The sequence below is a fragment of the Chiloscyllium plagiosum genome, unplaced genomic scaffold (assembly GCF_037043375.1).
Source record: "Chiloscyllium plagiosum isolate Xiang-an unplaced genomic scaffold, Cpla_swu_hap1 HiC_scaffold_12, whole genome shotgun sequence".
Lineage (NCBI taxonomy): Eukaryota > Metazoa > Chordata > Chondrichthyes > Orectolobiformes > Hemiscylliidae > Chiloscyllium > Chiloscyllium plagiosum.
The window spans coordinates 50,966,406-50,980,864 of NW_028270150.1; the positions used below are offsets into that span (position 1 = coordinate 50,966,406).

General features: G+C 39.1%; 1 protein-coding gene and 1 long non-coding RNA gene across 15 annotated transcripts in view; one reads left to right on the top strand and one right to left on the bottom strand.

Annotated features, from left to right (window-relative positions):
• The window catches only part of dpt (dermatopontin), a 33,951-nt gene extending 20,761 nt beyond the window's left edge, over nt 1–13,190 (bottom strand). The window contains exons 1-2 of the mRNA XM_043700888.2: nt 12,888–13,190; nt 5–130 (exon numbers count right to left, since the gene is read on the bottom strand). Coding sequence (XP_043556823.2) covers nt 5–130; nt 12,888–13,162 — 401 coding nt within the window. The 5' untranslated portion in view covers nt 13,163–13,190. The remainder of the gene's footprint in view (nt 1–4; nt 131–12,887) is intronic.
• LOC148148538 (uncharacterized) overlaps nt 1–14,459 on the top strand; it is a 418,607-nt gene that overhangs the window by 145,762 nt on the left and 258,386 nt on the right. For 4 of the 14 annotated variants that reach the window (XR_015758886.1, XR_015758871.1, XR_015758874.1 and 1 more), the window contains exon 1: nt 4,741–4,887. The exons of the other annotated variants lie outside the window; for them this stretch is intronic. This is a non-coding gene — a long non-coding RNA (uncharacterized LOC148148538). Of the gene's footprint in view, nt 1–4,740; nt 4,888–14,459 lie in introns of those variants that run through there. 14 annotated transcript variants of the gene reach the window in all.

Below are 14,459 nucleotides of genomic sequence, written 5' to 3' on the forward strand. Positions count from 1 at the left end.
TAACCAACAGCCATATGGACATCTTCTGCTATATCTGCAGCAGTAGAACTGCCATTCTCGATCCAGAACAGCCTCAAAGTATCGGCTTTGTATTCCAGCTACGATACCATTGTTTGAGCAAGTGTGATACCTAAAAATAAATGAATAAAGGATGCTTATCATTTTTATAGCATTACTTAGAGTAAGTGGTTAAGTAGGCAGATTATTTGAGCCTCAGTTTAAAAACACTTTTGTTACCATCATATTCAGTTTATAATTGCATCACATTCACATAAGGTGAATAAAATTTCACAAGTTGTCTGAATCATCTGCATTGTAGTATCAAATGAAAATGAATCAACTTGACAACTATCACATAGGATAATTCAGGTTTAAACTGTAATTTTCTTAATCAAATTAATAGATTAAGAGTGCGTACAGGAGAGTTTTCTAGTTTTTCCCAAGTACACAGGATTGCCTGAGTGCAGTGAATGTCAGAAAATCTGTATGAGTAATGTGCACACCTGGATATGCCTGATTTTTTTTACTTATTTGAACTTAAAGAGGAAAACAGGGATTTTTCTTCATGTTTGATAAAATGAATTACATTTTTAAAAAAACTTATAGCTTAGAAAAAATTGATAGAAATTTTATTCATATGGATTTTCAGGAGCATTTGATAAGATGCCATATAAGTGACTTGTCAAAAAATAAGGATTTATGAAGCTAATAAGATTATAGGAAAGTTGTTAAAGGCATGACTATTATGCAGAAGCATTCACTAGATTTATACAAAAATCACATTATAAGAAAATCTACAAAAAATTAAGCAGAAGCACAGGAGCTAAATGGATTCTCAGTCTGTGAAAGATTTTGAGAGAGTAAATAAAGAGTGAAATTTTGGGTTTTTTGATGATTGATGACTGATTTCACAAGGGTCTATTATTACAGGGGGGTGTCTTCCATTTTATACATGATTGACAACTATAATTGGATTTGGACCCTTGTTGTGGAACTTTGATTTCCAATGTTTATCACACTTGAACAAAGCAGTGGATTTTGTAAAGATTTAGTGGAGAGAAAGAATTTAAATATGGTAAATGTGTTTTTATGAATGAGAGTCTTTTTTTGAAATGGTGAAGTTTGCAATATACTTATTTTATTTCATAAAAGTTTATTTTTATCTCAGTTATTCACAGATCCCGATGTGCCCCTGGTAGATTCTAGGTGATTTAGCATGTTGAGGTGGGCAAATTATTGGAGAGGATTCTGAGAGACAGAATTTATGATTATTTGGAAAACCATAGTTTGATTAAGGATAGTAGCATGGCTTTGTGATGGGAAAGGCCATGACTCACAAACCTTATTGAATTATTTGAGGATGTGACAAAACACATTGATGAAGATGGAGCAGTGGATGTGGTGTTCGTGGATTTTAGCATGGTAGGCTCACTCAGAAGGTAAGAAGCCATGGGATACAGAGAAACCTGGCTGTCTGGATACAGAATTAGCTGGCCCATAGAAGATAGAGGATGGTAGTAGATGGAAAGTATTCAACCTGGAGATTGGTGACCAGTGGTTTTCCACAGGGGTCGGTTCTGGGACCACTGCTCTTTTTGATTTTTATGAATGACTTGGATAAGAAAGTGGAAGGGTGGGTTAGTAAGTTTGCCAGTGACATGAAGGTTTCATGGAGTTGTGGATAGTGGGGAGGGCTATTGTAGGTTGCAACAGGACATTTATTGAATGCAAAACTGGACTGATAAGTGGCAGATGGAGTTCAACCTGGAAAAATGCAAACGTCGAATTTAAATGCAGAATACATGCAGGATTCTAGGCAGTTTGGAGGAACAGAGGGATCTTGGGTCCATGTCCATAAATCCCTCAAAGTTGTCTCCCAAGTTGATATGGTTGTTAAGAAGGTGTATGGTGTGTTGGCTTTCATTAGCAGGGGGATTGAGGTTAACGGTAGTGAGGTTATGCTGCAGCTCTACAGAGCCCTGGTTAGACCACAGTTGGAATATTGTGTTCAGTTCTGCTCAGCTCATTATAGGAAAGATGTGGAAGCTTTAGAGAGGGTGTAGAGGAGATTTACCAGGATTTGACTGGAGGGCATGTCTTATGAAGAAAGGTTAAGGGACTGTGGGTTTTTCTCATTGGAGTGAAGAAAGATGAGAGGTGGCTTGATAGATGTGTACAAGTTGATGAGAGGCATAGATAGAGTGAATAGCCAGAGACTTTTTCCCAGGGTGGAAATGTCTATCATGAGGGGCCATAATTTTAAGGTGATTGGATGAAAGTTTAGGGGAGATGTCAGAGGTAGGCTCTTTACACAGAGAGTGGTGGATGCATGGAATACACTGGCAGTAGTGTTACTAGAGTCAGATACATTAGGGACATTTAAGTGACTTTTGGATAGGCACATGGAAGATAGTACAATGTTGGGTATATAGGTTAGTCTGATCTTAGAATAAGATAAAAAAATCAGCACAACTTTGAGGGCTGAAGGGCTTTTACTGTGCTGTACAGTTTTGAAATAGTTTTTTTTTAGATTAGATTAGATTACATTACAGTGTGGAAACAGGCCCTTCGGCCCAACAAGTCCACACCGACCCGCCGAAGCGAAACCCATACCCCTACATTTACCCCTTACGGGCAATTTAGCATGGCCAATTCACCTGACCCTGCACATCTTTGGACTGTGGGAGGAAACCGGAGCACCCGGAGGAAACCCACGCAGACACGGGGAGAACGTGCAAACTCCACACAGTCAGTCGCCTGAGGCGGGAATTGAACCCGGGTCTCAGGCGCTGTGAGGCAGCAGTTCTATGTTCTATGTTTATGGGACAGATGGTAATTGGTTGGTGGCATTTTTTGGCATATAGGATTTGAGTAGCTGTGAAATGGGAGTTTGGGGAGAGGGGTATAGAGTGGCATGGATTGTATGAGGGGCTATGGGTAACATTAGGGATCGTCGGATGGGATTTGGTGTATGAGCCAGAATAGAGTGGTTAGAGGGACATGAGGTGACATAAGAAGTGTGAGATGTCATTTGTTAACATGCTTTGCAATGGAAACTGTGTGTCAGAGAGAGGGCTGTGAGGTATGAGGGCTGGAGGATTCTTTTTTGTTCCATTAGATTTTTAAAAAAGAAATCATCCACAGTGTTGCTGTCCAGATTGTGGCCAATAGGCCAAACGACATCAGAAGCTAACAGCCTCTCCTCTGGTCTGGGGTCACCCAGCCCATGCTTCAGAATGAAAATCCAACCTCCCAGAATAGGATTTCTTGGGCTGTGCATTTAGAGCTGGGACAATCTCCATTCCTGCCCTCTTGACCTGGGTGTGAAAGTCAAGGCTGCTATGTTTCTTTTGATTATTATCTTCTGCTCTTCTATGATTATATGGCCAGGTTTCTGTTCTTGACTATCTGAAACAAGGAAGTCAGAATGGTAGCATTGTGATGAAAGTTGGGGGTTACACTGGGGATGAGCTAGGAAGAAGTATATCATTACATCATCTTTAGCTTGTAATTGTGGGATGAGGAGGAAGTGGGATGTGAGAAGATCATCATAGAATCCCTATAGTGTGGAAACAGACCCTTCGGCCCGACAAGTCCACACCAACTCTCCAAAGAGTATCTCACCCAAACCCATTCCTCTATGATTGCCCCTGACTAACACACCTAACCTATACATCCCTAAACACTATGGGAAATTTAGCATGGCCAATTCACCTAAACTGAACATCTTTGGATTGTGGGAGGAAACCGGACCACTCGGAGGAAAGCCACACAGACACGGGGAGAATGTGCAAACTCCAAACAGACAGTCACCCGAGGCTGGAATCGAACCCGGGTCCGTGGCACAGCGAGGCAGCAGTGTTAACCACTGAGCCACCGAGCTGCCTCTCAAGATGAATTATGTATGAGAGAAATTATCAACTTAAATACTTTCAGCCACTACCGTTGGTCTTGTCCTCAGCAATGACCCCTTCAGGCAACAATTGCCTCCTCCATCAGCGTGAGGACATACTGCCATGCCTGTTCATCACCAGGTAGGTCCTGCTGCCACCTTCTCCTGCAAGAGAGTCAGAACTGGATGATATGCCTTTCATGATTGTATAGTTTGCAGGGTGGAAGGTATGAGATATGAGTGTGAGGCTTGGGTGAACCTATTAATGCTATGTATGTATTAATGCTATGTGATTAGGGATTGTGATAGGTGAATGTTGGGGTTGTAGTGCAGTGAGCAGTTTGAGAGATTAGCGCTACAGTTGGTAGAATTTGAAGATGCATTCAATATGTGTGACTGTTCATAATTCTTGAACTGTTTATCACATTGCATCCAGGGCTTCTGGCATTGACCAAAGGTGAACTGTTTGCACTGCTTTCTTATAGTTTGTCTGCAGGAATCCTAGTCACCAGTGAACAGATGGCACCTCTCCTTCTCTTCACTTTCAGAGTCAATGTCTCCAGTGCAGCACTAAAAATCTTGGAGCATGCTTTTTGCCAAGTTGCTTCAGTTTTACCCACCACTTTCTGCCAGAGTACTTTTCCCTTTAATAGAGCAAGCTACCTTTTATTCATGTAAGCCTCTTTTCCTGTTTGAGCTTGGAGTCACCCAACCATGCACTTGGCACTAGAGACGTGCTACAATTGTTTATATTAGCAAGCAGCACAAGGTTTGTGTGCTCTCTACGTCAGAAGAGACAGGCACAAGGTAATGATGCATCAAAATCCTTGTACCTGGTTGTGGGATTATTGAATTTTGCAACGTTTATGTGTTGCAATGTGGGCGAAGTGGGCTTGTTCAAACTCTGGTGCACTTACCACTGCCAGCAGCCTGATTTACACCACTCTGTTTGACAGTTAGCAGTTTTCAGCCCTCTTGCAAAGACAAAAGGAAAGGTATGTTTGGTTTCTTGTTGCAAGTCCATTAATGGTGTATTTATATTGCAGAATATTTCCAATGGCTGTGGGCTTTGTGTCAATTTTAGAGGTCACAGATTACAGTACTTTATGATGATGCCTTGATATATTGTTTTTCATGCCATTCTATTTTCACATTCCCAGGTATTTGCATTAAGCAAACCCTGAAAACATTTCAGTCATGTAAAGCTTAGAACATCATGCTTGAATAAGGTCCCTCAATTATTATATTTTGGATATTTAAATAATTGAAATGTCACTGTTCTGCACTCATCTGTTGTTAATTGATTAAAAACAAATGATTTGATCTTATCATCTTTCCTGCTCACATTGGTGCAACAACTGAAAATATTCCAAGGTAAAGGATTGTCACATATTTAGACAGCTCATATATCTTAGCATCTTAGCCATTGCTGGAGAAATTTAACAGGTCTGGCAGCTCTTGCAGAGAGAAAACAGAATCAATGTTTCAGGTCCAGTGGCTCTTCTTCAGTTACCCTACTTGTAGCTTGTTTAACTCTGTTCTTATTGGCAATGAATTTGAAAAATATATCTGATTCTGTGATTGTCTAGCTCTTCGATCTTTAAAAAATTCTCTCAGTTTCTCACATGCATCCAGCTAAAGATACTTGTGTTTGCACATCTCAAACCATATCTCCAACCTTTTTGTTTTCCTCTGTGCTTTAATTATAATACTTTCTTCTCTTTCTTTCTTGTCTCTCAGTCTTTTCTTCTACTTCTGTTTCTCCCTTACCTCCACATTATGAATGTTATAATTTGGGTTAGGGCTATTTGGTGTTGTGAAAGGGGTGAAAATCTGATGAGAGGAATGTAAACAATGAGTTACACAGATTGCAACATGCTAAGAAGCCATCCCTAATTGCTCAGGGAGCAGTTGAGTCAACCACCTTTCTGTTGGTCAGGAGTCACATATAGGCCAGACCAGATAAGGATGGCAGTTCCTTCCCTAAAAGGCATTGTGATCCAATGGGTTTTTTTGGACAATTGACAATGACTTCATGGTCATCAGCAGACTCTTAATTCTAGATTCTTACTGAATTCAAATTCCACCAAACACCATGGCAGGATTTGAACCCAGATCCCCCTGATATTAACTGGGTTTCTAGATTAATCATTTAGCAATGGTACATTGGGCCATCAACTCCCCAGTTTTAAAAGGTCACAGGCTTTGGTTATGACTCTGGAGGGCATGGAACCCCAGGGAATAACTAATAGCCACAACTATGAGCGTGTAGTAGGTTTAGAGGGCTGTCCATGAGTTCAGGCCTCACTCTCACATTGAGGCCACCTCTGTGGCCTACTTATGAACATGGTCAATGTGGATTGCCTGTAATGCTGATTGAAAATTCTAGTCAGACACGAAGGTTCTTGAATGGATATTGTGTATAACAATAATGAGCTGATCTGACCCTGACTGCACTCATTCAAAATAGCTCAGGGTCAGAAATCTGGTAGTACATCAGTTCAGAGGTTGAATGCTGTCAAATTACACACCACTCCCCTCCTATATTGACCCTGAAATAGTTTAAAATTTAAGCCCTAGTGTGGGAAGTGGTATTGAAAGAGAGCAAGCAAAGAAAATCAAAGAAAGGTGGTGAGATGGAAGCTGAGACTACAAATGTAGATACAAGGGTTTGTATGGGAGAACAAATTTAGAAAAGAATCTCCATTTCTCATTGCTTCTCTCTTTAGTTTGATTTTACTTTCAATATTAATGTCATTTTATTATTGTAATAGTACCTCCAGACAACTAAAATAAATATTTAAACCAAGTGGCAAGGAATGATTAGGAATACTCAGCATGGTTTTGTGTGAGAGAAATTGTGTCTCACAAACCTGATTGATAAGGGTAGAATGGTAGACTTTGTTTACTTGGACTTTAGTAAAGCCTTTGCCAAGGTTCTGCATGGTAGACTAATTAACAAAGTTAGATCACATGGGATTCAGGGTGAGCTTGCCAGTTGGTAGAGGGTTGTTTTTCAAACTGGAGGCCTGTTAGCAGCAGTGTTCTGCAGGAATCGGTGCTGGGTCCACTTCCATTTGTCATTTATACAAATGTATTAGGTAAGAGTATAGAAGGCATTGTTAGTAAGTTTGTGGAAGACAGCAAAATTGGTGAATGGTAAAAAAAGTTACCTAAGATTGCAGAGAGATTTTGATCATCTGGGCCAATGGACTGAGGAGTTTAATTTGGATAAATGCGAGGTATTGCACTTTGGTAAAACAAACAAGGGCAGGACTTATACAATTAAAAGTAGGGCCTTAGTTAGTGTTGTAGAAGAGAGAGAGCTAGGGGTTCAGGTACATAATTCTTTGAAGTTTGCATCATATATAGACAGGGCCGTGAAGATGTTTCGTATGCTTGCCTTTATTGCTCAAACCTCTGAGTAAAGGAGTCAAGATTAGAGTGGTGCTGGAAAAGCACAGCAGGTCAGGCAGCATCCGAGGAGCAGGAAAATCGACATTTTGAGCAGGAGCCCTTCATCAGGATTCACCATTCCTGATGAAGGGGTCCTGCCCAAAACGTCAATTTTCCTGATTCTCGGATGCTGCCTGACCTGCTGTGCTTTTCCAGCACCACTCTAATCTTAACTCTAATCTCCAGCATCTGCAGTCCTCACTTTCACCTTTGAGTATAGGAGTTAGGACATCATGTTGCGGTTGTACAAGACTTTGGTGAGGCCTCTTCTGGAATCCAGTTCTGGTTATAAAAAGTGTATTATTAAGCTGAAGAGGTTTTTAGAAAAGATTGAGGGGTGACCTTATAGAGGTTTACAAAATCACAAAGGGTATAAATAAGGTAAATGGCAGGTGTCTTTTCCCTAGAGTGGGAGATTTCAAGACAAGGGGACATATTTTTAAGGTGAGAGGAGAAAGATTTTAAAAAGACATGGGGCAAAGTTTTTTGCACAGAGAGCGATTTGTATTGGAATAAACTTCCAGAGGAAGTGGTGGATACGGGTACAGTTACAATGTTTAAACAGCATTTGGGTAAGTACATGAATAGAATTGTTTGGGAGAGACATGGGCCAAGTCCAGGTAGGTGAGTGTAGTTTAGTTTGGGATTATGGTTAGCATGGACTGGTTGGAACGAAGAGTCTGTTTCCATGCTGTATGACTCTCTGACTCTATTTTCAAATAAATATCATTCAAAAACTGTTTAATTTATTTTGCTCACTGATCTGTTTACTTTTATTTTTAATATCCCAACTTAATTTTACGCGATCTTTATCCAATTAACTGTTTTCTGCGGAGTCTTTTCTTTTGTGTGTGCCTCATGGTCTCCACAAGCCATTCTGGAGGTTAAAATATTATCTAAATAGCTTTGACTTCAATTAGCAAAAATCCATCTCAAAAGGGTTATTTTATTAAACAAATAAAATTATACAAATCTAAACATTAGTGTGATTTTCAACATAACCACAGTGACTGACGCCATTGTCAATCCAGGAAAGACAGAAACTTAGTCAATCTAATCTGTGACTAGCAATTTGGTGGTAAGTAGAACAGAACATAATGTGAAACAGATTTATCTTTTTCTTTTAGCCTTGCTGCTGGTTTCTCATTTTCCACTAGTTTGCATTCCTAGGCTTTTGCATTCCAATTTGTAATATTTTTACAAGAAATACATGAAAAACAATCACAAAATGTAGGGGTTTTAAATATGTGATTTGTTAACTGATTACAAAAGTACTGACAATTCTGAGAGAAGTTTTGTACAGATTTCAATTACAGGGATGTTTACAATTTATGGTTTTGTGGGAAGTGGCATTTGTCCAAGTAAAAATAACATAAGCATGGGTGTTTCATGCAGTCATTGTTGGCAACTACATTATAAGCTAATACCAACTGGCATTCATCAACTGTTGAAGTCTGTTGTTCTTAAGGTGGCTTCTAAGTATCCAGTCCTGTGCTGTGAACACTTTCTATATCAGCAAAAAACTGGTAACATTGTATTTTCCTGCCATGGAATAAATACCCAAAATGGGAAGCACGTCTTTTGCCAAGCAAGTAAAATTATTGGACATGAGACAAAATACCATACAGTGTGGATTTTAAGATTGATTTTGTCTACAATACCAAGCTGGCAAAGCTATTGATTTATAGGTAGACAACAATGAACATTCTGAATTGACACTCTGGAACAATGGAACTAATGGAGCCAGGAGAGAAGACTCTGGTGAGAATGTGCCATTTATTGTATATGAAAACATAGGCTTGAATGATGTTTCAATAAATGGAAAGCCCATGGGATTTGTGAGTGGAAGTGAGTTATCACAGTGCCAATGAAGATGTGAAATGGAGTTTCAGCCACAGAATGGGAGGAGTAATGACAGAGCTGGGCAATATTTCAGCACTGGAATGAAGTAGATTTTGTAAGAAACTGAGTTAGATTAGGAAACTGATTTCATATCAAGCAGGAGATTACATTGCATTTCTTAGGTCATGATTCGGAGGTGCCGGTGTTGGACTGCGTATACAAAATTAAAAATCACACAAAACCAGGTTATAGTCCAATAGGTTAATTTGGAAGCACTAGCTTTGAGAACACTGCTCCTTCATCAGGTGATTGTCAACCACCTGATGAAGGAGCAGGCTCCAAAAGCTTGTATTTCCAGATAAACCTGATGAACTATAACCTGGTGTTGTGTGATTTTTAACTTTCTTAGGTCAGTTTGAGATGGCAGTCGTAGATGTGGATGGAATTGAAGCTAAAAACATGAAAATAAATGGGCCTCAACTGGAATAGCTTTTTACTTGTTCACAAATTGAGACAGTGACAACAATGATTGAGTCAATGAACGAGGCAGAGATATAGGTCTGGACACAGTTAAAGGCTGACCAAGCTTCCAGATGTCATTTGAGTGATAGAATGTAGGTGATGAATACTGGCCTGGAATTTGATTTGAGTTTCTGAGACGGATTCCTCAAAAACAATATGAATTTCTTAAACTTGTTTTTCCAAATGATATGCAAAAGATTGAATACTACTAGAACAATTAATGAGGTCAAAAGCAGAATCACAACACCTAAACTGTTTACATCTGTACAAATTTTAGACATCAAAAATCACCCATTCTTTTAAGATGTACAGTATACCATATTGCATTTCTGGGGGAGAGGTTGCAAACATTGGTGTATCAATGCATGGCATAAGAATGCTACTATTATCTCTGAGACCTTCCAGACATTAGGATGAATGTTATGGTCTCTTGGCAGTACATTTGAAAAGCCCAGTCTAGGGGTACATGTACAATAGAGTGGGATGTCAGCCAGCCCACAGCATTCCCCTACATCCAACCTGTGCAACAAACAAAGGTGGAGGATAAAGGCCCATTCAGTGAAAGGAAAACTTCTTTGTCATTAGGACAACACCCCCAAGTTAGTTAACCCCATTGATCTTTCCCCACACTCCCCCCACCCCATCAAACTTTCTAACCCACTCTCCCAACTCCCTGTCTTTTCTGAGGTCTCCTGGTCGTATTACATCAGAATTCCTAGGAACTATCCATCGTCCCAACAATGAATTCTGCTGTCTTCTATTGTTACTAATACTGTAGACCCACTAGCCAATCAGATTGGTTTGCAGCATCCTAGGGTGGGACCTCCTGTCCCTGAGGGACAGAAGTCCCATCTTTACCCTATTAAAGTCACCCTGATGTGTTATCACTGTACATCAATCAGATTTCTGGTCATTGAACAATTGATGGGTAATTAGCTGGTTGTGGGAGGAGGGGGGAATCCATTTCCCCCTTTGAATCTATCCTAGTGAGTTTATTTGTTCAGGCTGTGAAGATAGCCATGTACACTTCACAACAGGGACTTGGAGTGCTCTCATCTATCTCCTAGACTTGTGGTTTAGACACAAGTCACCTATGCTCATGTGTAATGGGGTTGGGGGAGCCTTGGGGGTAGAGTGGGAATTGATGGAATGAAAGAGAACAGTAAGAAAATATGAAGATAGAGAAGAAAACTGAACATTGTAACATGAATAATCTGGATTTTGCTTTTATTAAAGGTTATTACTATCCTACTTCGCTTGAGAACTAATGAAACTTAAACTCACCTTTCCAAACCATTTCATCCAAGCACTGATTGTGCCACAGTTTTGTGCATGCTTCACAAATTAACATCATAAAATGGAGGCAAATGATCAAAAACCAGCAGTGCTTTGAAATAAATATTCAAATATATAAAGTTAATTTAGCTTCTGAATTTGTTCATTAATTGATTAAATCAGTCTCATTAAGGTGGTAGTCTTAATCAGGGTTAGATCTGGATCATCATGCAGAATGTAGGATTTTCAAAGATAGGAATTCTGCTGGTCTGCATCAGGTAGGATCACAGTGGTGTTGGGGTAAAGTTGGTGGGAGCCAAATTCCCAGCTCTCTCAGAATGTTCCCAAGGAATTTTACCAACAGTGGGACCAGCTTTGGACCGCCACAAGCACTTTATTGAGGCCATTCGACCGTCTGTCAGCATTTTACTTCCAGAATTTCATCATCTTTTCATAAGCTGTAGGCATTACAGGCAAGGTCCGCAATTGTTGCTCATCAACCTCGTTGCTGTGGTTTTTGAGACTGATGTCGGCCAGACTGGGTAAGGACAACAGATTTCCTTCCCTAAAGGACATTAGAATGAAAGTGGCCCTCCATTGGCCTTATAGAACCTACTGCTGCACAAACCAGGTACTTAAAGGAAATCTTTAACGCAATACAATGAATTAACAGCAAGATGAGACAATCATACCTCATCAAAACCTCCAAGTGAAAAAAGGACTGTAGTAGCACAAGATTACAAAATACATATAAAAGTTATACAATGCAGCAGAGTATCAATTTCCATCTTCCCTCTGTAGACTTTACATTTTTAGATAAAATAGTTATGTATTTGTGACTTTAAATGTATAAATATAGCACAAAAATGTGAATAATAAAACATGGACTGACTTTTCAGGTTAATCTCTTTCTCACTGAGTTTCTTCGTGTCTTTCTGAATTGCTTTCTGCAACTGTAATTCTGCTCTGTCTGTTACTTAACATTTCTTTAGAATCTTCCTCATTCTTTCTATTATTTTCCTCATGTTTCTGAGTATAAAATCTTTTCTTTCTTCTTGCCCGCTTTGGCTTTCCTCGTTATTCAGCCAAATAAATGTGTACAAAGAATGATGGTCCAATATTCAAAAAGGCATTCCCAAGATACAGAATCACAATATCCATCTTTGCCCCTTCAGTGTACAAGCCAGTCATCAAACAGTATTCAAGGCTGAATGCATCTAAGAAAATCAATTTGGCTCCACTCATGATTATCAACCACTTGGGTTTGATATCACAGGCTAGCTTTCGAAGAGTCCACAGTAGAGTAAGTTGTGGTCAGGGTAGGAACGGTACAAGGCGAAAACGAATGAGAAAGAAAAGGAAAAATATATAAGGACTGATCATATTTACCGCATTTTAGTCTAGTTAATATTTAAACCATTGAAAGTGTCCATAAATGTGAAATTAAAAAAGGAAAATTCCTTAAATATTGAGGTTGGAAAGGACGAATATATTTCAAAATTTCTAGTATTGCAGACACTGATGTGTTATGTAAGTTGTACTTAATCTACTCGCATAGCAATAAAGGATATTATATTCTAACATTGGATCGCAGGGTAGGAAGAAATCTGTTAGTATATGCAAGTGTAGGACACACACCTCTAACAATAAGATTGGATTTACATTGTATTTTGAAAGAATATTTAGTCACAGAAAATTCAAAGCTGACATGTTATCTGTTTCTCATTTGAAGTTTATCAGTTATATTCAGTAGAATAACTGGCCTGCATTCCTATTCATACATAACAGTCTGAGAACTATTTGATCATTTTAAAGCATAGCTTAATAAACACAACAGCAAAAATTAAACAGAGGTTGTGTAGAAGAAAGCAATATATTAACAATACACCTTGTGACCTACCATTCAAGTCCAGCTCGTTGAATGTCATCCCACCAGCATTCTGTCACCTCTCCCATTTCCTGAGGCGTTGGCATGCATTCGAAACTCCAGACTCTATCAGAACCTTCTGATTTGTCATAGTAACTTTGTATTGAGACCAAAGCTTCCCCTGGATAACACTGGAAGTTAAAACCTTGCCTATAACGATTGACCCATTGCACATCAGATGGCGGATAATTCTGACCATGAACAACAATGATCAGGACTATAAGCAAGTGAGCACATTTGGGACGCATTTCTGCAGTTAGGATGCACTGGCTCAGACTTTGCTGCATCCACCATTTTATATGGGATGTAACATTTGGCTAACAGATGTTTCCAAGCTTGAATCCAGAAACATTTATGATCTGACATAAAAATATGCAGCATGTTTTAAATCTAATACCCAGACTGTGGAACTATTGATATTATTTTTAAGGTGGACTAAGCATTTTCATATTCTGTAATGAAGACAAAAATATTCTTATACATATTCCTAAAGAGAACTTTAAAACAACTTAATCACCAGAAACATTTAACCTCTTCATGTAAGTACTATGAGTGGTATGGAAAATATTACCATTTCACAGGAATTACCTGTTATCCTACAGTCATGAATGAACCATTTGACAGTTTAGAAAAGGATCACAGATCCAATCTAAAAGATTTACAATTATTTACTTAATGTTCCTGCATCTACCAACCTTTGGGATAGTGAATTGCGTGGATTCATGACTGTTTCACAGACTTAATTTCTCCTCATTGCTGATTAAATTTGCTAACCCTTATACTAAAACTATGACCTCTCATTCAAGATTGCCCCACAAAATGAAACATCATCCCTATATCTACTTTAGCATGTTTAGCATTTTTCATTATTAATATAAATAATTTGGATATGAATATAGGAAGTATGGCAAGTTATGTTTGCAGATGTCACAAAAATAGGTAGTGTAGTGAATGGTGAAGAAGATTATCTCAGAGTACAATGAAACCTTGATCAGATGGGCCAATGGGCCAAGGAGTGGCAGATGGAGTTTAATCTAGATAAATGTGAAGTGTTGCATTTTGGTAAGGCAAATCAAGGCAGGACTTATATACCTAATGGTGATGCCTTGGGAGTTTTGCTGAACAAAAAGACCTAGGGGTGCAGGTTTGTAGTTCCTTGGAAGTGCAGTCACACATAGATAGGAAGGCAAAGAAGGTGCTTGGCACACTTGCCTTCATTGGTCAGTGCATTGAGTATAGGAGTTGGAACATCATATTGCAGCTGTACAGGACATTCATTAGGTCACTTTTAGAATACTGCGTACAATTCTAGTCACCCTGTGATAGGAAGAATGTTGTTAAATTTGAGAGGGTACAGAAAAGATTTACAAGGACGTTGCCAGGACAGAGGGGTTTGAGGTATAGGGAGAGGCTGAATAGGCTGAGGCTATTTTTCGTGGATTGCTGGAGGCTGAGGGGTGACCTTACAGAGATTTATTCCTTAGGGCGAGGAAGTCCAAAACTAGACAGTATAGGTTTATAGTGAGAGGAGAAAGTTTTAAAAAG